Below are 24569 nucleotides of genomic sequence, written 5' to 3'. Positions count from 1 at the left end.
GTCTAATGTCCATTCCTTGTGTTCTTTAGCCCAAACAAGTCTCTTCTGTTTGTTGCCTGTCCTTAGCAGTGGTTTCCTAGCAGCTATTTTACCATGAAGGCCTGCTGCACAAAGTCTCCTCTTAACAGTTGTTGTACAGATGTGTCTGCTGCTAGAACTCTGTGTGGCATTGACCTGATCTCTAATCTGAGCTGCTGTTAACCTGCGATTTCTGAGGCTGGTGACTCGGATAAACTTATCCTCAGAAGCAGAGGTGACTCTTGGTCTTCCTTTCCTGGGGCGGTCCTCATGTGAGCCAGTTTCTTTGTAGCGCTTGATGGTTTTTGCAACTGCACTTGGGGACACTTTCAAAGTTTGCCCAATTTTTTAGACTGACAGACCTTCATTTCTTAAAGTAATGATGGCCACTTTACTTAGAATTTGTATTATGGCAAGAAAAAAAGCAGCTAACAGTCTATTCAGTAGGACTATCAGCTGTGTATTCACCAGACTTCTGCACAACACAACTGATGGTCCCAACCCCATTTATAAGGCAAGAAATCCCACTTATTAAACCTGACAGGGCACACCTGTGAAGTGAAAACCATTTCCGGTGACTACCTCTTGAAGCTCATCAAGAGAATGCCAAGAGTGTGCAAAGCAGTCATCAAAGCAAAAGGTGGCTACTTTGAAGAACCTAGAATATAAGACATATTTTCAGTTGTTTCACACTTGTTTGTTAAGTATATAATTCCACGTGTTAATTCATAGTTTTGATGCCTTCAGTGTGAATGTACAATTTTCAAAGTCATGAAAATACAGAAAAATCTTTATATGAGAAGGTGTGTCCAAACTTTTGGTGTGTACTGTATATTCTGATCGCATACAGGAGATCCCAGGTTAAGAAGAGGCTGCTTACACTGCTGTCCACCCTGTCCTTCTGACCTAACACTGGAAATACCAGGGTTGCTGATCTGGGTTTGCCAGAACCCAGCAGATTTGAAATGCCAATGCTTTTTTGCTGCATAGTGCTCACTGTACGTTTTGTAGCAACAAAAAAAAAAAAAAAAAAAAAAACTACAGAAGTGTAGCAAATCGCTTGAATCTTTTCCACAGAGCAGTCGGCTATGTCGGCAGCTCAAAACCCAACCTGCTTCCACAGAACAGCAGGAACCTGAACCCTGCGCCATTGAATTACCATGGTGAAAGGTTAAAGCCTAGGACAAAAAGCCGTAAATTTAGGACACTTGATTGTTATGGTGTTCATTTTTCTCTTTTTATGACATTTAAAGAACGCTATTGACATGTCGATGACCAATTTTTTTTTTTTATTATTTAGCAAAAAGTGAAATGGGTGCGAGTTACACTTTATTATAATATGCATGAGGACTTTGTCGGCCGAACGCACCGATTTCAACGGATTCAGTCGAGAGTTTAATGGGTATGGGCGGGGGCCTCTTATAGCTGATTGTCTGGGAAGATGTCGATCGGCATGTGTAATTTCAGATTGCAGTCATTTTTTTGGGAAAGTAATGATTTAGCTGTTCAAGCAAACTTTTTATCAGTATTCTACTAAAGGCAGTGCACACAAAAATCCATACGGCAGAACCAAAAATTTGCAAAATTTTTCAGAAACCTTCACTACTTTCAGAATTAGTATCTGCTTCAACTTATGAAAACAACCCCAAATAAGAAGGCAACATTGATTGGGGCCCCGAACAACCCCCAAGACCAGTCACTCCATTCTTATTTTCAATGCGAAGGTGCCTTTAAATGCTTTCCATTCAGATGAATAGGCATTAAGGACAAGGAGAGCCCTTGAAGGTTTATGTAAATTTTTTCCATTTCAGGGTAACAGAACATTACATGAGTGGCCACCTCAGTGGGGGTCCCGGACCTCCCAAGAGAAAAATGGTTTCTAAATACCATGCTTCAGAGAGGATTTATATACATGGGAAATTTTAGCATGTGCATTTTCCAATACAAAAATTCTCAAAGCCAAGCCAACGAATTGCAATGAACCCTAGAAAATAAGACAAACCAGGCACTTAATGTGTCCATTATGTACCGTGTGTACATGCCAAATGAATAACAGGCCACACCACTGCTTTTCCCAATATGCAAGAACTTGCTCTTCTTGAGGTCCCAACGCTTTAAGTGACCTCATTTTCTTGGAATTTTCTACAAATTACCATCCCACAGGAATCCTGAGATGATAATCAAGCCAGAGTACTTAGACTGAACACCATTTGTATGGACCCCTCCTGAAAAAAATCTGAAGTGTAAGTTGCTGGGTCCGTAGACATCCCAAATTGCTCGAGGCAGAATCCATCCAGAATCTGCTCTATTCTCGTCAATGGGCTGTGCATTGTAAGGAAGCGGAGCTGCAATGTCTGACATGGACCGTAAACACGAGTGGCATTATTTCTGGAAAGATTTTACAGTTCTGGCTCTGGCCAGTGAGCCATCAGTTCACAGCATTTCATTATCAACACTGGCAGCATTACACCATGAATGTTTTCCTGTCTTTCTTGACATGGATGTCCTTTTTAGGTTTAGACTTCTGCCCCAAAACAATTTCTAATGAGCATGAGGGGGCCCTGCTAATTACCCTCTTCCAGAAAACCTGGATGGAGTGTTATATAGAAAAAAAAAGTCACGCCACAATCCCACCCTGGAGGAAAGGGGCTTGATTACAGCAACCAGACTGTTAATGTAGTGAGGGCTTCAAACAGACTCATAGAATGGTAGAGTTGGAAGGGACCTCCAGGGTCATCGTGTCCAGCCCCCTGCTCAATGGAGGATTCACTAAACCATCTCAGACAGATGTCTGTCCAGCCTCTGTATGAAGACTTCATTTGAAGGAGACCTCACCACCTCTCGTGGCCGCCTGTTCCACTCTTTCATCACCCTCACTGTCAAAAAGCTTTTCTAATCTAATATCTAATCCGTATTTCCTCCCTTTCTGGTTTCATTCCATTTCTTCTCGTGTTTCCATAAGGATGATTTGTCTACAGTGTGACAGCCCTTCAGATATTTGTACACAGCTATTAAGTCTCCTCTCAGTCTTCTTTTTTGTAAGCTAAACATTCCAAGATCCTTTAACAGTTCCTCGTAGGATCGAGTTTGCAGTCCGCTCACCATCCTGGTAGCTCTTCTCTGAACTTGCTCCAGTTTTTCAATGTCTTTTTTTTTTTTTTTTTTTAAATGTGGTGCCCAAAACTGGACACAGTATTCCAGATGGGCCTGACCAAGGAGGAGGAGAAGAGGGAGATTACTTCACGTGATCTGGACTCTATGCTTCTCTTATTACATCCTAGAACTGTATTGGTCTTTTTTGCGGCATCACACTGTTGACTCATGTGCAGTCTGTGATCTCTTAGTATACCCAAGTCTTTTTCAAACATGCTGTTGCTTAGTTCTAATTTTACTTAGTAATTCTGCCCCATCAACTTAAAGTATTGAGTTTGCATTTGATTGGTTTTTAGATGAGGTGCCAACTAGATACCTGGCAGAAGGTAATAGGCATGGGACTCATGACTACATTTATTTAATGGCGCTATATAAGTGAGTAATTCGCCACTTATATAGCACCATTTTACATACATCACTGTCCCCATTGGGGCTCACAATCTAGATTCCCTATCAGTATGTCTTTGGAGTGCGGGAGGAAACTGGAGAACCCGGAGGAAACTCACGCAAACACGGGGAGAACATACAAACTCCTTGCAGATGTTGTCCTTGGTGGGATCTGAAACCAGGACCCCAGCGCTGCAAGGCTGCAGTACTAACCATTAAAAGTTACTTTAGGACATAAGACCAACCTGACACCTTGCATTAAGAAAATGCAGGAAAGAAAATGCAGACTAATGGCAGATTGATGGTTTTGGAAATCTCATGCATGTGACAGGTTCCCTAAGAAAAAAAATCTGAAAATAAAAGCAGATTACAAGACATGTCTGCCTCATCCTCAGTTACTGCCTTTGTCTAGCGCAATCCTCATTAATTGTGCAAACTTAACATGAAATACGTGCTGTACTTTTCGGAGTGACAGGCCACCTGTACATATAACAAAGTTGTGGATCTGTCTCAAAGGAGCTTCGTGATAAAAGAGCAAATTGTCTCTTCAGAGAGGAAGAGGACAAACTCTAGCGCCACCTACTGGAAGTAGCAATCCTTAAAGTCAATATTGACCCTTTAAAGAGCCTCGTCACAGGACTTATGATAAAAGCCAAACCAGAATCTCAATTTGCAGACAATGTGTTTCGGGGTGCCGACCATCATCAGTGAAAGGTGTGAGAGGCTTCTGACCGGGGTCTAAGGGGTAACGTTTCTCCTTGTGGACAGTGACATACCAAGCGACAAAAAAGAGTAAATGCCAACTTGAGTGTTTACCGCCATATGGAAACTTACCAGAGGCTACAGACACAAGCTTCACATGTGGTTGCAGAAATCGTTTTAACATCAAGTAATGAGAAAACGCACGCAAGATAAGAATAAAAGGTTAGGAGGGTGTCCAGCTGGGTGGTTCCTAGTAGATGAACAGAGGGGCTTCTACTTAACAAGAACAGGGGCTGATTAAGACAACAGGGGCGCGCCGGCTCTCCAGACATTACTGCTGTGCAGCAGGGTACATGGAAGCCTCCGCTTGCTCGCTGTAATCTAGTGACAGTAGGGAGCTATTGATTGTGGCTTTGTAAACTGGGACACATCGAAGAGACATGGCACAACGAGATAGGCGGCAAAACTTTCCATTGTGATAAATATAGATGATGGGATCCAATTCCAAGTATAAAGCTGCACACAAGCAAGGACCGTCTAATCAGAGCAGGAAAATAAATGTGCCCCTTCATGCAGAAGTTAGATTGTAAATCGGCTTCTTCTGAGATCACACCTGCGTTTCTCTTTCCTGCTCATGTCCCAAACACGATTCAGGACATAACTGATGCCAAAGGAAGGAGGGCCCCTTTGACTGTAATGGGGTCCATCATGTGTCAGATTATATATTTATTTATACAGAAGCTCAGGATGAAGATAGCCAGCCTCTAGCAAAAAACAACTCTACTCTAGGTGCAGTGATCTCTACCGACCGCTGAATGGAAGGCACGGAAGCGATCAACTGAGCGTTGTGCCCCTTCTGCTGTGCACCACTCTCTACGAAGAGGTGAATGGAGTGCGCGGAAGCGATCAACTGAGCGTTGTGCCCCTTCTGCTGTGCACCACTCTCTACGAAGAGGTGAATGGAGGGCGCGGAAGCGATCAACTGAGCGTTGTGCCCCTTCTGCTGTGCACCACTCTCTACGAAGAGGTGAATGGAGGGCGCGGAAGCGATCAACTGAGCGTTGTGCCCCTTCTGCTGTGCACCACTCTCTACGAAGAGGTGAATGGAGGGCGCGGAAGCGATCAACTGAGCGTTGTGCCCCTTCTGCTGTGCACCACTCTCTACGAAGAGGTGAATGGAGGGCGCGGAAGCGATCAACTGAGCGTTGTGCCCCTTCTGCTGTGCACCACTCTCTACGAAGAGGTGAATGGAAGGCACGGAAGCGATCAACTGAGCGTTGTGCCCCTTTTGCTGTGCACCACTCTCTACGAAGAGGTGAATGGAGTGCGCGGAAGCGATCAACTGAGCGTTGTGCCCCTTCTGCTGTGCACCACTCTCTACGAAGAGGTGAATGGAGGGCGCGGAAGCGATCAACTGAGCGTTGTGCCCCTTCTGCTGTGCACCACTCTCTACGAAGAGGTGAATGGAGGGCGCGGAAGCGATCAACTGAGCGTTGTGCCCCTTCTGCTGTGCACCACTCTCTACGAAGAGGTGAATGGAGGGCGCGGAAGCGATCAACTGAGCGTTGTGCCCCTTCTGCTGTGCACCACTCTCTACGAAGAGGTGAATGGAGGGCGCGGAAGCGATCAACTGAGCGTTGTGCCCCTTCTGCTGTGCACCACTCTCTACGAAGAGGTGAATGGAAGGCACGGAAGTGATCAACTGAGCGTTGTGCCCCTTCTGCTGTGCACCACTCTCTACGAAGAGGTGAATGGAGGGCGCGGAAGCGATCAACTGAGCGTTGTGCCCCTTCTGCTGTGCACCACTCTCTACGAAGAGGTGAATGGAGGGCGCGGAAGCGATCAACTGAGTGTTGTGCCCCATCTGCTGTGCAGCTATCCCCACTGACCGCTGAATGGAAGGCATAGAAGCGATCAACTGAGCGCTGAGCCCCATCTGCTCTAATAGAAAGTAGGAATCCATCTTCTGCACTCTAGGGATCTGTATATGGATTAGTAGTATTTTTTTCTGCTTAAAACTGTTTTAGAGTGTATAAACACTCTGCAGTCTTTAATAGCTTAGAATGATATAAAGTCCAAAGAGAAATCACATCGCTCAGTCGCTTCGTTTTAGTGATCTATGGGGTAATTGGCAAGCTAACACCCCTAACCCCTGCCAGGATGAGAGACATCTATACCAGGATCCAAAATTATGGAATCACCGGACTCGGAGGATGTTCATTCAGTTGTTTAATGTTGTTGAAAAAAAGCAGATCACAGACATGGCACAAAACTAAAGTCATTTCAAATGGCAACTTTAGGGCTTTAAGAAACACTAAAAGAAATCAAGAAAAAAAAGTGGTACTCATAGTAACATAGTTTTTAAGGTTGAAGGAAGACCAAGTCCATCTAGTTCAACCTATAGCCTAACATGCTGATCCAGAGGAAGGCAAAAAAAAAAAACATGTGGCAAACACTAAGCTCCACATTGGGGAAAAAAATTCCTTCCCAACTCCATACTACAATCAGACTAGTTCCCTGGATCAACGCCCTATTGAGGAATTTAGTATATATAACCTGTAATATTATACTTTTCAAGAAAGGCATCCATGCCCTTCTTAAATTTTAATAGTGAATCACTCATAACATCATGCGGCAGTGAGTTCCATAGTCTCACTGCTCTTACAGTAAAGAATCCCCGTCTGTGATTATGATTAAACCTTCTTTCCTCCAGACGTAGAAGATGCCCCCTTGTCCCCGTTTCAGGCCTCAGAGTAAAAACATCAGTAGACAGGTCTTTGTACTGTCCCCTCATATACTTGTACATAGTAATAAGATCACCCCTAAGCCTTCGTTTTTCCACAGTAAATAACCCCAAGTGTAATAACCTGTCTTGGTATTGCAGACCCCCCAGTCCTCTAATAACCTTGGTCGCTATTCTCTGCACCCGCTCTAGTTCAGCTATGTCTTTCTTATACATCGGAGACCAGAACTGTACACATTATTCTAAGTGTGGTCGCACTAATGACTTGTATAGAGGTAAAATGATGTTCTCCTCATGAGCATCTATGCCTCTTTTAATGCATCCCATTATTTTATTTGCCTTTGCAACAGCTGCCTGACACTGGCCACTAAACGTGAGCTTGTCGTCCACCAATACACCCAGGTCTTTTTCAGTTACAGTTTTACCCTTACTCAGTAAGAGTCATTTTTTTCAGACCAAGCAGACGAAAAAAATTATGGAATCACCCTGTAAATTTTCATTTCCAAAACGAACACCTGCATCAAATTAGATCTGCTCGTTAGTCTGCATCTAAAAAGGAGTGATCACACCTTGGAGAGCTGTTGCACCAAGTGGACTGAGATGAATCATGGCTCCAACAGGAGAGATGTCAATTGAAACAAAGGAGAGGATTATCAAACTCTTAAAAGAAGGTAAATCATCACGCAATGTTGCAAAAGATGTTGGCTGTTCACAGTCAGCAGTGTCTAAAATCTGGACCAAATAAACAACATGGGAATGTTGTTAAAGGCAAACATACTGGTAGACCAAGGAAGACATCAAAGCGTCAAGACCGGAAACTTAAAGCAATACGTCTCCAAAACAGGAAATGCACAACAAAACAAATGAGGAACGAATGGGAGGAAACTGGAGTCAATGTCTGACCGAACTGTAAGAAACCGCCAAAGGAAATGGGATTTATATACAGAAAAGCTAGACAAAAGCCATTATTAACACCTAAACAGAAAAAAACAAGGTTACAATGGGCTAAGGAAAAGCAATCGTGGGCTGTGGATGACAGTCATATTCAGTGATGAATCGTGAATCTGCAATGGCGCAAGGTGATGATGCTGGAACTTTTGTTTGGTGCCGTTCCAATGAGATTTGTAAAGATGACTGCATGAAGAGAACATGTCAGGTAAAGGCACTGGGGAGATGGCTGTCATTACATCTTCAATAAATACCCAAGTTTACATTGATATTGTGGACAGTTTTCTTATCCCATCAATTGAAAGAATGTTTGGGGATGATGACATTTTTCAAGATGATAATGCATCCTGCCATAGAGCAAAAACGGTGAAAACATCCCTTGAAAGAAGACGCATAAGGTCAATGTCATGGCCTGCAAATAGTCCGGATCTCAATCCAATTGAAAATCTTTGGTGGAAGTTGAAGAAAATGGTCCATGACAAGGTTCCAACCTGCAAAGCTGATCTGGCAACAGCAATCAGAGAAAGTTGGAGCCAGATTGATGAGGAGTACTGTTTGTCACTCATCAAATCCATGCTTCAGAGACTGCAAGCTGTTATTAAAGCCAGAGGTGGTGCAACAAAATACTAGTGATGTATTGGAGTGTTCTTTTGGGTGTTTGTTTTTCATGATTCCATAATTTTTTCCCTCTGCTTGGTCTGAAAAAAAATTACCCTTAATGAGTACCACATTTTTAATCTAGATTTCTTTTAGTGTTTCTTAAAGCCCTAAAGTTGCCATTTGAAATGACTTTAGTTTTGTGCCATGTCTGTGATCTGCTTTTTTTCCAACAACATTAAACAACTGAATGAACATCCTCCGATGTATAGCTACAAAGGAATGTGCTCCTCAAACCTGTGGGGTCATCACAACCCTGGACCAGACCTCAATCCAGATAATAAAACTTTCACACTCCTTATCTATGAACTAATCCAATATTTACAGCCAGAAAGGTTTCTCCCACAGTAATAGTTCTGCTTTACGTCACCTGTCTCATCTATTGCATTATTTCTGTGTTCTATTGTGTATAAATATGTGACTTCAGATTTCGTGTTATACTATGCCTGATGAAGAGACCTGAGTAGTCTCAAAAGCTTGCAATTTGCTACCATCTTTTCAGTTAGCCATTAAAAAAGGTATCAACCACTGAGGACTCTCAAATCTAAATATTTTTCTATCTACTGGCTGGCATGGTTAAAAAAAATTATATATTTTCCATGTACAAGGGCCCATACATCTGACCAACATATGGCGAGGTGAAGGGTGGGGTGCCCAGGTCTAAATCTTGCACTGGGGCCCATCGGACTCTAGTTACACTGCTGAGCAAGCCAATGTAAAGAATGTGAAGCCTGGAGAGGATGGGCCATTGTCAATGCTGTAGAGAACACCATTAATTAGGCCTCATTTCCACAAGCATATTAAACCATTGCCCTCTATATATCATCTTTCTGTGTTGCTTCAGCATTTTCTTGTTTATTTACATATTCTACTTCCATTTTGCAGATAAATGCGAAATGAATAAAGAGGAGTACAATCAGATTCCATTGAGATTTATGTGCTTCCAAGAAAACATCCTGCGGGCGGTGTATGAACAGCAGGCGGTGTATGAACAGCTGAGTTCAGCGGCTTGCCAACAGAGGGCAGTAATATACATGAGTACATGATAAAACTAAATAAAGAAAAAGAGACTACAGACAATCAATCCCAGCTATTGAAACCATTAACAACCATATTGAACTTCAGTATAGAGCTGGTTGGACATGTCCAGTCATACCGGTCTGTATACAGAGTGTGATTTTTAAAGAATTAAAGTAAATCGGTCACCAGATTTTACAATACTAAATAGATCTCAGACCTGAGGAGGCTGCTGTATTTGCTTTGAAAATCCATGTCAGAATGACTTTATAAACCTTGTTGAAAGTATAACTCAATCCCCACCCACCTAGCCTGATACAGCTCCTCAGTGTCCCTCCTATCTGCTGAGTTATCACACTGCTCAGTACAAGCAGCAGCTGTCAGATTGGGCGGGCAGAGACTGAATAAAACTTTTCATGACATCTCTCGCTCTACACCTGGACTCAAAATTCTCATTTTGCCAACAGGATTATACGACCATTCTAAAATGGATTTTTTAAGTGAATTCTGCAGCCTCATCAGGTCTAAAAAAATCCATTCAAATCTATGCAGTGTATGGTGTGAAATCTGGTGACAAATACTCTTTAACCCTAAATTAGAAGTTACAAATAATTAGGTCTCCTACCCACTTTCTCAGGATCATTAGTGGACTTGTAATGTATATTTTGACTGACACTGTCTGCAAGGCGTGAAGACTTACTATAGACTTATAGGAGATCCCCAGGCGTGCCAATACCGGCCCTAGGTGACCATCCCAGAACAAATATTACACAGCAGCCTTGAATGTCAAGGATTTTCTTTTCCAGTTGTTTAGAAAACTTTCCACATGCACTTGAATTCGCAAAAGCACTTACAATGTTTGGATAACATTTCAGATTCAGGTCAAACTTCAGATAAACTTAACATTTTAGACATTTTCTATAAAAGTATTTTTTTTTTTTTTTACAAAGTTAATTTTGCATAGTAATTTATTTTATTCTCCTCTTGGGCAGGAATAAAAGTTTATTTGAAAAAAGACTTAAAGTCTTGCATAAGAAATTGTGGCCACTAGGGGGCACACTGTTTACATCCCTGGAGAAGGGAGGGCCTCTAATGCAAATGAGGATATATATATTCAATATATGTATTTGTAGAGAGGCATAATACACAAAACACCAGAGGGTCAGACCTCACCAAATTTTACAACATCAACTGCATACATTACCAAATAGATGTCATCAGGTCTAAGATCTGTTTAATAATGTATATACTTTGTAATTTGAAATATTATGACAGATAGTCATTAAAGGCCTTTGACGTTTTAACCTTTCCTTTAGACTATTAGCAAGTGTAACAAAACGCCAAATTCTACCCAAAAATATCATTTGAAATCTGTTAGGAAAAACAATGCACCAGACCCTCCGATAAACTTATTACTGCAGTTTTCAGTATGACATGGTAGTTTCCTTACACCAATACTAGAAAACTATATAAAAAACAGCCACACTTCATGTTCAGTGAAATAAAGCAAAACTACATATTAATTATTTTCTAATATGTGATATTGGCTGAAACACCATGCAGGAGCACCACCCCCTGTGCAGGAGCGCCGCCGCCGCCCCCCCCTTTTCCATGCAGGAGCACCACCCCCTGTGCAGGAGCGCCGCCGCCGCCCCCCCCTTTTCCGTGCAGGGGCTCCGCCCCCCCCCCCCCTGCGCAGGAGCGCCGCCCCCCCCTTTTCTGTGCAGGAGCTCCGCCCCCCCTTTTCCCATGCAGGAGCTCCGCCCCCCCAATTTCACGTGCAAGAGCTCCGCCCCCCCACCCCATTTCCCGTGCAGGAGCTCCGCCCCCCCCCATTTCCCATGCAGGAGCACCCCCCCTTCCTTTCCCATGCAGGAGCGCCGCCCCCCCCCCCCCATTTCCCGTGCAGGAGCCCCCCCGCCCCATTTCCCTTGCAGGAGCGCCGCCCCCCCCGCCCCATTTCCCTTGCAGGAGCGCCGCCCCCCCCGCCCCATTTCCCTTGCAGGAGTGCCGCCACCCCCGCCCCCCCATTTCCCGTGCAGGAGCACTGCCCCCCTCCCCATTTCCCATGCAGGAGCGCCGCCCCCCCCCCATTTCCCGTGCAGGAGCGCTGCCCCCCCCCCCCATTTCCCATGCAGGAGCGCCGCCCCCCCCCCCCCCATTTCCCGTGCAGGAGCGCGAAAAGCTGGTTAACAATATTCCCACAATTGCAGTTTTTCTACAGTACTAAACTGCAACACTAAAGAGGGGAGAGAGCTAGTAAGACAGGGGGATTACCAATTAGGTGGAGGGGCCGGGGTGCAGTCTAACAATGTGCAGATCGGTCAGATCAGCTGAGAAGAGGGAGATGAAGATCTGTACTTATGCTTTGGATAGAGCAGAGGAATGATTAGGAGTCAAACTGAAGAAAGTCAGCGAGCACAGGAACCCTACTAGCAAAACAGGCGGCTGATCAACTTACCAAATCTCTATGTAACACCCAGTTGGCGTGCAGGTAGTGAATCCCATCTAGAATCTGATACAGTAGTGACTTCACCATTCCTCGAGGTAACTGCACTGGTTTCTTGTTGGCTTTAGACGCTCTGTGAAATTTGATTATGTGCTGAAAGAAGCAAAAACACATTTGGCGATGAGACGAGACACGGGGAAGGTTATTTCCATTCAGTTGTGCAGTCTCCGATTTTCCTGGAACCTTCTCTGAATGACTTTGTGGCTAAAGGTCAGATAGCAAATATAAAAAAGGAAGCGAGGCAATCTACATGGCCGACTGGTGGAAAGAAAAACACAGAAAAGAGCAAAACTAGAAATGGATATGTCTTGTGACAGCCGGGACAACCTACGCAACATCTACAACCTGCAGCACTGCCTTCACTGCTACGTCACATTTATTGGGATTTTTGCTTTTCTAACATACATACCAACATTTACATAAATAGGACATTTGGACCCCACCACCAAAAGCCCCCAAAATGGCCTTTGTTTTGTGCAACCTTGTCCAATTTGCAAGGCTATCCTGCCAAACAACATGGGGGCTGTTCTCTTGTATGGAATGAGTATTAAGAGGCTCTTGGAAGAAGCAGGTGTTGCTAGAAAGCCAATGATCCGGCAGGTAAGGCCCAACCTATGCAGGCCCCGAGGAGGCTCAAGACTACCTCTAGATAGATGCGTGTAGACGGGTCAACACAACACCCATTATGGCGTTTTTAGAAGTTGAACAAGCAAGAACATTTCAATCCATCATGCACCTTGAGGACAAGAGTCCTTCACCATAAAGTGGCCTGAACTCCTGGCAGTAAATCCTCACAAACCCCTCTTCTGTGACGGCTCTGGTGGTCTCCTGTGTCATTCAATGTGCTATCCATGGTACCAATATAGTGAGTCAAATAGAGAGGAGCGTTCCTGAGGGCTTACTAACAGAAGCTCCAAGCACTTCACTGATAAAGGAACGCCGAGGGGACGTGACGAAATAAGACAGTTATGCTACTACTATGAACATCTATGTTTAGAGAGCAACTAAACTTTTGGGTAATATTTGATATGCTGCAGGCCCATTGATTCTATGCAGATCGGTGGGAACACCGGGTCCTGAGACCTGCATAGTTGGCTCAAAAGACTTCATACAAGAGAGGTGCTCAGAAGGCACCGGGCGCCCCGCTCCTGCCAGAGAGCTCGCAGCGTGGAGTACGGATTCGGTAGGAAGCCTATGAACAGCTATCGTGTCCATACGCCGCTTTGGGGTAGCTCTCAGGCAGCAGCTGTGCGCACTCCTACCTCCTAAGCTGAAAACTTCTAAGAGGTTTTTTTTTTTAATCTTTAAAAAGGATATGGACAAATTAATTGGCTGAAAATTAAATTTTGCAAATAAATTTCATCAAAAAATTTGCATCATTTGCAATCTAAAGCCTGTGTTAGGCTGTGTGCCCACGATGCGTTTTTGGTGCGGATTTGCAGCGCGTAAACGCTCCAGAAACACATTGCATGCCTTATCCCATGACTTCATATGACATTCTGCAAGTTCTGTGCACATGGTCAGGATTTTACTCACAGAAAAAATACAAACATGACCAATTCTTGTGCGTTTCTGCATGCGTATTTGCCTATACAATACATTGGAAAAACGCATGGCAAATAAGTATGCAAAAAATGCATCAAAAACGCATGTAAAAACCGCATGCGTTTTTCTGCCAAGGAGATGCAGAAATGCTCAGGAAAATTTCTGCATCGTGGGCACATAGCCTTACACTGTCTGTTGCTGGCTGCAGAATGAATTATTTGAGAATCAGTCAGTGAGCTTGCTCTGACAGGAGAGTTTATCACTCTTCTCTGTCTTTTTCTCAGCTCTCTTCAGATGATTTATAAAAAATTAAGCAGATCTTTTATTACCACATAGTTCTGCTCAACTTTCACAAATCAGTTGAGCTCACAAAAAAAACAAAAAAATTTGAACTCTCCCATCAGAAACAGCTCACTGATTGTCAGTTAAAGGCAATCAGTCAGCAGGTTTTTGCTACGTCATCTGAGAGCAGCCTGATGTAGCAAAGAGAAGGTAAATCCAGTGATGTATCACTGATTACTGGGTGTAGAAGTTCTGAAGCAATCAGCTCTTAGATTTAGAATGAAGCAGAGCTAAGCAAGCTAACCCCGCCCACACCAGCTCTCTGCATAGAGTCCATAGACTGTGAGCTGCTTATCACAGTAGGAGGCGGAGTTAGACTAGTCTGGCAATATTAATCTCTTAGTGATAAATCCTTTGCACTTAGTAAACAGCACATACTTTGACAAGTAACACATCCCTGAATTCTGTGTTTCAGCCTCTAACTCCTTCTGTCTTCAGATTACATAGCAAAAACCTGCTGACAAATTCTCTTTAAATTTGTTATTATGTCGTTCTGTTGAACTATATAAGCAGAACAAGTAACCTTGATGTGAACAGAGCCTTAACAGGTTTCCACGTCATACATTTGGCACTAACAGCATTTTTAATGTTCTTTTTTTGCTGCTTTACAATCCGCCAAACAGTTCCAAAGAGATGGGTAGTTTTATTTAGTGAAAAATAGGAGGCTGAAGGAATAAATTCCAGCACTGAAGGAAAAATATTCGTGGTTAGAAAAATTCTATTTTATTGGCGAAGCTTACTTCACTAAAAAGGAGAAACTCAAATAAACCTTATGTGTGTTGGCCTATAGCGACGATTTAGTGCTATTTTTTAATAGCCTATAGAGGGGGCGCAGCTCACTGGATCCTCTGGGGCGTGTCTAGGCTGCTCACCATAATTACCAAGTGAGCACAGCCCCTTTGGTAAAGGCCATATAATTATGCACTAAATAAAAAGTGACCATATCTCGACCTATAGAGCACATATACATACAAAAAAAAGAAAAAAAAACTTTGGGGGCAGAAGGAGTAAAATAAAAGCAAAAACTGGCCACTTGATCTGCTGACAGGTCCTCTATAAAGCGCTAAGTTGTTACGTTACACGTATGTCGACAGAGAGAAGCCAAGAAGCTGCACGCTACAAAGTGCAATCAGTAAACTATAAGGACAGTTCTACATTACTACTAGGATTAGCAGCTTGTTTTTGCCTTTGCATGATTGTGTCCTCAATGTAGAAAAAGTGCTGACATTATTGGTAATAGTTAAACATACAAATCAAATTTGGTGAATTTAGTAAGTTTCTCCCTTCATAATACACTAAGAGAAGCAGCCAGAGAGCAGCTAAAATGCAGTTTCTGAACTGGACACCTGATTGTGCCGGAACACAAAGGACGGCATTTAGGAGGCAGAGCCGGCAAAGACAGTCCTTTCTACTTGTGGCCGATGAAAGGCGAGATGCTGGAACGGTGCCGGCTCTGAAGTGCACTTTCAGAGACCCCTTTTCTCAGAATCCCAGCCAGGCCCGGAAGCCTGGCCGCTGCGTCGTGCGTTACAGTGGGTCAGTATACTTGTGCTGAAAGGAGAGCCCCGGCCCATTGAGTTCATTCTATGACCGCTTCCCTTATCTTTTCGTTGGTATGTTTATCCAGAGCAAAGAAAAAAAAAAAAATAGACAACTGGAAAAAAGCCAATGGAGGCAGAGCCAAAAAGGGAGAAAAGAAAACTCTTCCCAAGACTAAATGGAAACTGCATTAAAATCTGGAATCCAACCAGAGAGCCCGGGCAGCGGGGCGATTCTCAGGGCTTAGCATTGTGCAGACACCTGTAATAACACAGTCCCGGCCACACACGGATCCAATTAGCTGAGAGCTGTCAATCAAATCACACTTCTCTTATACTTAGGAGTGCGAGATCCGGAAGGGATTTATAAACGAAATCTCATTAGACGGCCAAGTGTAACAGAAAAGTCCCACTTCTATGGCGGCTACAGGATACAGCAGAGTCAATTCTGCGGCCCCTGTACAAGTCACTAGGTGCTTTATCTGCATAGGCCTCCAAGTAACAGGACCTCCCGTCCTAGGACATTTTGACATTTGCACTTTAAGGCTCCGGGGTGAGGAGTGCAAGCACAAATACTGTGAGATATATCGTCACCTGCTGGAAGTATGCATGCAATCTCTAAGGAATGACTGCAATCCTCCGCATGGCTCGTACGAGGATATTCACATGTGACAGATTTGTTGCAGAAATTTCGGCAACCCGAATGACATTCAACCATCTAAATGGTGTTTTCTATGCAGCAGACATTCTGCATTTAGAAGAAGGGATGAACTGCAAGCTTGTCGTGGGCCGCGGGCTTACAGTGCCGCAACTTCACATCACAGGACACTGACGTGCAGGGGCGGGGGGTACTAATATAATGAAGACAGAAGGCAGGGCTTTCCTTCAGGTCCGGGCCCTGGAGGAATCATTAAAGATATAAAATAAAATTTCACAACAACAAGACCATTAATATGAAGCATACAGGTAGGACTAGATTAACATTTCTATCACCTGTATGCCCATATTAATAGGTTATATACGTCCCAGGGGATGACAGATTCCCTTTAATCAGGATGCTGCTTTAATCTTCAAAAGGTCCTGGTAAAAGAAAAACAAAAAAACACCAAACTTTCGGAAACGTTAGAATCTGTTAGTTGCCAGGTTCTGCGCCAGTTTTGAGAAATCTCCATTAACAGAAGAACAGAAGTGCACGGTGCTCTTACCCATAGGTCGTGCTCTGCAAAGTCAAATAGAAGATACACCTTTCTGTCCGCGTGGGAGAGGAATACTTTTTGTAAAGAGATGACATTCGGATGTTTCAGCTCTCGTAGAAGCTACAAAATAAAAAGAAAATCAAATTGGTGACGAATTCTGCAAACTGCAAGCTCACATCAACCATACAAAAAAACGATACCTGGTTACTACTGCAATAGGGTAAATGGACACAAGTCATGTAGGACAGTGAAAAAATATGTCTTAGGTTTAAAAAGGTGTTTCTGCAGTGTAATTTCTGAACTGTGTACATCCCGCTACTGCGATCCTCTGATCTGGGGAGGTCCTGGGTGTTGGAGACACGCTGATCTGACATTGGTAACCAGTCTGAAGGATGGGTCATCGTTATAAAAGTCCCTAGGCAACCCCTTTAATGACCATCCATATGGACACTCTTCAACGAAATAATATTAACGAAATTGTATAGAGAAATTAAAATGGATGGTGTTTATTACCCGCTCCTAAAAATGAGCTCTAGGGAGATAAACATGGCAGAATTTATTTTAGGACATGCAGAAAACCTGTAGGAGAAATTAAAAAAAAAAAAAAAAGTTCTCATTTTAGGAACTGTTCCTTGGCCCCCAGCAGCAGCAGACTGTTCCTTGCCTCTATATCCTTGAACAAGCCAACATACATTTTACCAAGATTAATAACGGTGTTCAGATCTGATTCAGCCCAGAGTCAAAAATCTGCAGAAGAGTGTCAAAACCACATTAACCAGGCCGCCAAAAAATAAAGCACCCATAAAATGGAGGATTTGGCGCTTTCCACTGGATCGTCTCATTCTCTATTTCTAGCAGAAAAATCACACAACCTATGTACGGCCTCAACAAAGTACGGACAGCTTAGCCCCCACACCCGGTGACTGACCGGACTCTTGCCACGTACACACAAGGGAGAGTCCTGGCTATCAACTAGAGGAAGGCGGCAGGGAGCGGCACCGGACTAGTCACGTCTCTCCTTACAATCCCAGGCCATCCCTCCAAATTAGTATTTCTCTTAAAAACAAAAGCATTTCAGAGAAAAACATACTTGCCTGCAATCGTGCAGCCGGGTTCAGATTCATGCTACTCCTGGTTTGGGCAATATGAATCAGCTGAAAGAAGCTGGAATCAGGGCTGTGGAGTCAGTATAAAATGGACCGACTCCTAAAATATATAATACATTGGGTACAGTAGTACAATGCAGGATGTGCTGTAAATGTTTTCATAAGAATTTGGGAAAGTTATGAAATGTCCTATAAATGTCTGTTCTCTTCCTGATCTCAGCATATAGTGGAGATGAATCTGTGCTGCACTTTATGTACACGCTCAGTAGTGAGGCAGGGCTGTGGAGTCGGAGTCAGGGAAATTGAGGAGTCGGAGACGGTGCTTTCACTTACTGACTCCACAGCCCCGGTTTTAAAGGAACACCATTACCTAAGTGATAACAAATAAATTCCCTTTAAAAAAGCATTCTGACCAAAGGCAATACAAGTGCAAGTAGGTCAGAAACAGGGCTTAAACCTGCCACACAGGCGTGCCAGACCGAGCTGGTGATCGGACATCCGATAGAAGGCTGCTGAAATCTCTGATGATTACCCCTTTTACATCACAGTCGATAGTGTCCGTAGCATTTCAGCTTCAGAAGGAGGGGGCTTATGAGATGCCAAGGTAGTCTAATGTCTGCCATGTACAGAAGCAGAATTTGTACCTCATAGTATTCTTCTGGCGGTAATAGATGTTGGGGGTGGGAGAGGAATAAAAATAAAGTTAATTACAGTAATTAAAGGAAAAATGAAAGAAAATTTGTTGTTTGCTTATGCAAAATCTTGTTATTTTTTTGTACTGAAAGATGCGGGTTAGGGCTTATCTTTACAGGATGTAATACCCTTTCACAAATACACACACACACACACACACACACACACACACACACACACACACACACATACATACATATATATACACACACACACACACACACACACACACACATACATACATACATACATACATACATACATACATACATACACACTGCTCAAAAAAATAAAGGGAACATTTAAACAACAGAATATAACTCCAAGTAAATCAAACTTCTGTGAAATCAAACTGTCCACTTAGGAAGCAACACTGATTGACAATCAATTTCACATGCTGTTGTGCAAATGGAATAGACAAAAGATGGAAATTATTGGCAATTATCAAGACACCCTCAATAAAGGAGTGGTTCTGCAGGTGGGGACCACAGACCACATCTCAGTACCAATGCTTTCTGGCTGATGTTTTGGTCACTTTTGAATGTTGGTTGTGCTTTCACACTCGTGGTAGCATGAGACGGACTCTACAACCCACAGAAGTTGCTCAGGTAGTGCAGCTCATCCAGGATGGCACATCAATGTGAGCTGTGGCAAGAAGGTTTGCTGTGTCTGTCAGCGTAGTGTCCAGAGGCTGGAGGCGCTACTAGGAGACAGGCCAGTACACAGGAGACGTAGAGGGGGCCGTAGGAGGGCAACAACCCAGCAGCAGGACCACTACCTCCGCCTTTGTGCAAGGAGGAACAGGAGGAGCACTGCCAGAGCCCTGCAAAATGACCTCCAGCAGGCCACAAATGTGTGTGTGTCTGTGCTCTTCACAGATGAAAGCAGGTTCACACTGAGCACATGTGACAGACATGACAGTCTGGAGACGCCGTGGAGAGCGATCTGCTGCCTGCAACATCCTTCAGCATGACCGGTTTGGCAGTGGGTCAGTAATGGTGTGGGGTGGCATTTCTTTGGAGGGCCGCACAGCCCTCCATGTGCTCGCCAGAGGTAGCCTGACTGCCATTAGGCACCGAGATGAGATCCTAAGACCCCTTGTGAGACCATATGCTGGTGCGGTTGGCCCTTGGTTCCTCCTACAACAATCTTGAAGGAGTTCCCAGAGACGCTTAGCATCATGTGAGCCAGTTTCTTTGTAGCGCTTGATGGTTTTTGCTACTGCACTTGAGGACACTTTCAACGTTTGCCCAATTTTTCGAACTGACTGACCTTCATTTCTTAAAGTAATGATGGCCACTCGTTTTTCTTTACTTAGAATTTGTATTATGGCAAGAAAAAAGCAGCTAACAGCCTATTCAGTAGGACTATCAGCTGTGTATCCACCAGACTTCTGCACAACACAACTGATGGTCCCAACCCCATTTATAAGGCAAGAAATCCCACTTATTAAACCTGACAGGGCACACCTGTGAAGTGAAAACCATTTCCGGTGACTACCTCTTGAAGCTCATCAAGAGAATGCCAAGAGTGTGCAAAGCTGTCATCAAAGCAAAAGGTGGCTACTTTGAAGAACCTAGAATATCAGACATATTTTCAGTTGTTTCACACTTTTTTGTTAAGTATATAATTCCACATGTGTTAATTCATAGTTTTGATGCCTTCAGTGTGAATGTACAATTTTCAGTCATAAAAATACAGAAAAATCTTTCAATGAGAAGGTGTGTCCAAACTTTTGGTCTGTACTGTATATACACACATACATACGTTATTAAAGGGAGCACTCAAATAACACATCCTAGATCTATATGAATGAAATATTCTCATTGAATACTTTGTTCTGTACAAAGTTGAATGTACTGACAACAAAATCACACAAAAATCATCAATGGAAATCAAATTTATTAACCAATGGAGGCCTGGATTTGGAGTCACCCCCAAAATTAAAGTGTAAAAACACACTACAGGCTGATCCAACTTTGATGTAATGTCCTTAAAACAAGTCAAAATGAGGCTCAGTATTGTGTGTGTGGCCTCCACGTGCCTGTATGACTTCCCTACAACGCCTGGGCATGCTCCTGATGAGGTTGCGGATGGTCTCCTGTGGGATCTCCTCCCAGACCTGGACTAAAGCATCTGCCAACTCCTGGACAGTCTGTTGGTGGATGGAGCGAAACATGATGTCCCAGATGTGCTCAATCGGATTCAGGTCTGAGGAACGGGCGGGCCTGTCCATAGCTTCAATGCCTTCATCTTGCAGGAACTGCTGACACACTCCAGCCACATGAGGTCTGGCATTGTCCTACATTAGGAGGAACCCAGGGCCAACTGCACCAGCATATGGTTTCACAAGGGGTCTGAGTATCTCATCTCGGTACCTAATGGCAGTCAGGCTACCTCTGGCGAGCACATGGAGGGCTGTGCGGCCCTCCAAAGAAATGCCACCCCACACCATTACTGACCCACTGCCAAACTGGTCATGCTGAAGGATGTTGCAGGCAGCAGATCGCTCTCCACTGCGTCTCCAGACTCTGTCACGTCTGTCACATGTGCTCAGTGTGAACCTGCTTCCATCTATTTAGAGCACAGGGCGCCAGTGGTGACTTTGCCAATCCTGGTGTTCCGTGGCAAATGCCAAGCGTCCTGCATGGTGTTGGGCTGTGAGCACAACCCCCATGTGTGGACATCGGGCCCTCATACCACCCTCATGGAGTCGGTTTCTAACCATTTGTGCAGACACATGCTCATTTGTGGCCTGCTGGAGGTCATTTTGCAGGGCTCTGGCAGTGTTCCTCCTGTTCCTCCTTGCACAAAGACAGAGGTAGCGGTCCTGCTGCTGGGTTGTTGCCCTCCTACGGCCCCCTCCACGTCTCCTGGTGTACTGGCCTGTCTCCTGGTCGCGCCTCCAGCCTCTGGACACTACGCTGACAGACACAGCAAACCTTCCTGCCACAGCTCACATTGATGTGCCATCCTGAATGAGCTGCACTACCTGAGCAACTTCTGTGGGTTGTAGAGTCCGTCTCATGCTACCACGAGTGTGAAAGCACAACCAACATTCAAAAGTGACCAAAACATCAGCCAGAAAGCATTGGTACTGAGATGTGGTCTGTGGTCCCCACCTGCAGAACCACTCCTTTATTGAGGGTGTCTTGATAATTGCCAATAATTTCCATCTTTTGTCTATTCCATTTGCACAACAGCATGTGAAATTGATTTTCAATCAGTGTTGCTTCCTAAGTGGACAGTTTGATTTTACAGAAGTTTGATTTACTTGGAGTTATATTCTGTTGTTTAAGTGTTCCCTTTATTTTTTTGAGCAGTGTATATTGCAAGGTGATTTTTACCACAGAAGGTACAACTTAAAAATAATTCCCAAAAAACAATGTCAGAAGTTCGCTTTGTTTTTTCCACAATTTCTCTTCCCATTTTTCAGTACACTATGGTGTTATTCAAAAGTATAACTCGTCCTGCAAAAAAACAAGGCATCGTATGTCTATGTAGACAGAAGAATAAAAGGGTTATGTCTCTGGGAAACCTGCTGTGTCTCTTTTCAAGTGGCAATGATTCTGTGGGAGTGTGCCACGTGGGCTAGAAGCACATGCAGTTCACAGCAGTAATATCACGTCCTTGCTGTAAATTCGTGGCAAAGAGTGTTACACTACTAGGCTACAAACACCACAGGAAAACCAGCAAAGCATGACAAATACCAAAAATGTCATCACTACAGAACATGAGATGTCACCTGCCTGGAAAGTGACCACAATAATTCACACACATATAAAGAGGAGCGAATACAACACACAGTTGCACTTACAGCGATTTCCCGGCACGCCGACATAGAGATTCCAGTACCTTCTATTTGTTTCAGCGCATAATCGCGATCATCTTTCCTAAAACAAGATAACAAAAGACAGAATCAGAGCCGCGGATACAAAATGTCAGTGCAAATAATCAGAGGCCAGTCCTGCAAGTCAGGAAACAACCTAAGAAACGGCAACTGTGAAGAAGCGGCAGGATTACAGAGATCTTCTAAATTACATATGCAAATTGCCTCTTCAGAGAAAAAGAGGACTTGTACTCTATAGCGCCACCTATTGGAAGCAGCAATCCTACAAGTCACAATCAACCCTTTAACAAGCCTTGCAATATGACTTGGGATAAAAGCCAAATCAGAATCTCAATTTGCAGACGAGGGCCAACAGCCCGAAACGCCGTGTCTGCAAATTGAGATTCTGATTTGTCTTTTATCCCAAGTCATATTGCAAGGCTTGTTAAAGGGTTGATTGTGACTTGTAGGATTGCTGCTTCCAATAGCATTCAAGCCTCTTTTTCTCTGAAGAGGCAATTTGCATATTAAATTTCCCAGAGGAGCATTGCACGGCAAATAAGCCTCCTTACCTTGACATGCCAGAGCCGGTATGTCACTCTCCACAAGGAGAAACATTACCCCTTAGACCTCTAAATTATAGACATTTGTAAGAATCTAGAAGTAGAGAATCCATGTTTTATATATAAATCTATTCATCCATCCTTAGGATGGGCCATCTATACGAGACTGGTGGTCCCACACCCGGCACCCTCACCAAGCAGCTGACTGCCTAAGTACAGAGCTGTCTTTGGAGACAAATAAATGCAGTTGCTAGGAGTCGGACAAACACTCAATTTCTCTTTTAAAGGGAATCTGTCAGCAGGTTTCTGCTATTTAATCAGAGCAGCTTGATGTAGGGGCAGAGACCCTGTTTCCAGCAATGTATCCCTTTGTGGTATGCATGTGATCATTTTGATACAATCAGTTCTCAGATCTAGCAGTTCTCTGAATGCTGTGCTCTGTATAATCCCATCCACACCACTGATTGTTAGCTTTGTGTACACTGTGCATAGGCAGAAAGCTGCCAATCAGTGGTGGGGGTAGGGTTGGACAGAGCAGTTTAATAGGAGGCGGGAGACACCTAGTCTTGCAGTAATAATCTCTGGCTGATAAAACGTTGACTGCATTGAAACACGCTGGAATTAGGCTCTCAGAATACATAGCAAAAACTGCTGACTGATTCCCTTTTAAAAGGGACTCTACCAGCACAGAATGACTGTTCAAACCAATGACAGGCGATCGGTGCATCAAGGCGGAGACAATCAAGTGCACTTTCTACCTTCTTGTTATCTCCACCCCCCTTTTTGATTGCCCTTCTTTCTCTATAAAGACAGAACTGTCAGAGTGTGAAAATAAGTAAGTGGAAGGTGCACTTAAACGTTTGGCCCCGCCATGAAGCACCGAGCGCCCGTGCTTGGTTTGAACAGTCTTCTGTGCTGACCCTTTAACACTATTGAGTACTTGGGACCAAACACAATACATGCATTTATACTTATTTTAATGCACTTTCATATAAAAGCGTCATTGCTGAGGCAGTGTTTAGGAAAACAAAGCAAAGAGATACCCGGGAGCAGAGGATGCGGCACGGCTCTGTATACACAGCGTTCGGCAGCCACATTGGTTTCACTATTTCTGAGAGACGTCCTTGTATTGGAAGCATATTCGACTATAGTGGAGTAGTGAGGTACCAACCAGAGAGAAAAGTAAAACACTTGGCCTAAATGTGTTTGATTTATCCGAAAAGAATATATGCTGAACGTACACACTAAATGCTGGGTACACCGCGCCTAAACCTGCAAGTACATGTGATGCGTCTGAGTGGGTAACTATATAGGTTTTATCAGATCCAGGCTGTATAGCCAATTAAACTGGTTACTATATTACCCCTGATGAATCTGTTTGGGCAGCGAAACGCGCTGCCTCTATCCAAAGCAAGGGTCTCAAACTCAGCTGCGTAAATGGGCCAAACAGAAAAAAGTCTGAAGTTTGAATTTGACGGGCCGCATTCTTAGCAAGAGGAGATGACGTTTTCAGAGATACAATTTTTTTCTACACTTTTTTTTTTTTTAAATGTTATTCATTGTATGGGCTATTGTACAGTTTTATAGCTCATGGGTCATTATGGATGCAGCAATACCAAATGT

The 24569-nt window shown here is 43.8% G+C and overlaps 1 protein-coding gene across 1 annotated transcript in view; it reads right to left on the bottom strand.

Annotated features, from left to right (window-relative positions):
• The window catches only part of CDK8 (cyclin dependent kinase 8), a 60231-nt gene that overhangs the window by 15254 nt on the left and 20408 nt on the right, over positions 1 to 24569 (bottom strand). Inside the window, exons 2-4 of the mRNA XM_073662458.1 lie at positions 22372 to 22447; positions 16765 to 16875; positions 12087 to 12227 (exon numbers count right to left, since the gene is read on the bottom strand). Of these exons, the coding sequence (XP_073518559.1) occupies positions 12087 to 12227; positions 16765 to 16875; positions 22372 to 22447 (328 nt within the window). The remainder of the gene's footprint in view (positions 1 to 12086; positions 12228 to 16764; positions 16876 to 22371; positions 22448 to 24569) is intronic.

This window comes from Phyllobates terribilis, unplaced genomic scaffold, assembly GCF_046119375.1.
Source record: "Phyllobates terribilis strain yellow unplaced genomic scaffold, ASM4611937v1 Scaffold_2__4_contigs__length_985480577, whole genome shotgun sequence".
Classification (NCBI taxonomy): Eukaryota; Metazoa; Chordata; class Amphibia; order Anura; family Dendrobatidae; genus Phyllobates; species Phyllobates terribilis.
Note: the sequence above shows the minus strand (reverse complement) of the source record. Positions and strands in the feature narration are given on the sequence as shown.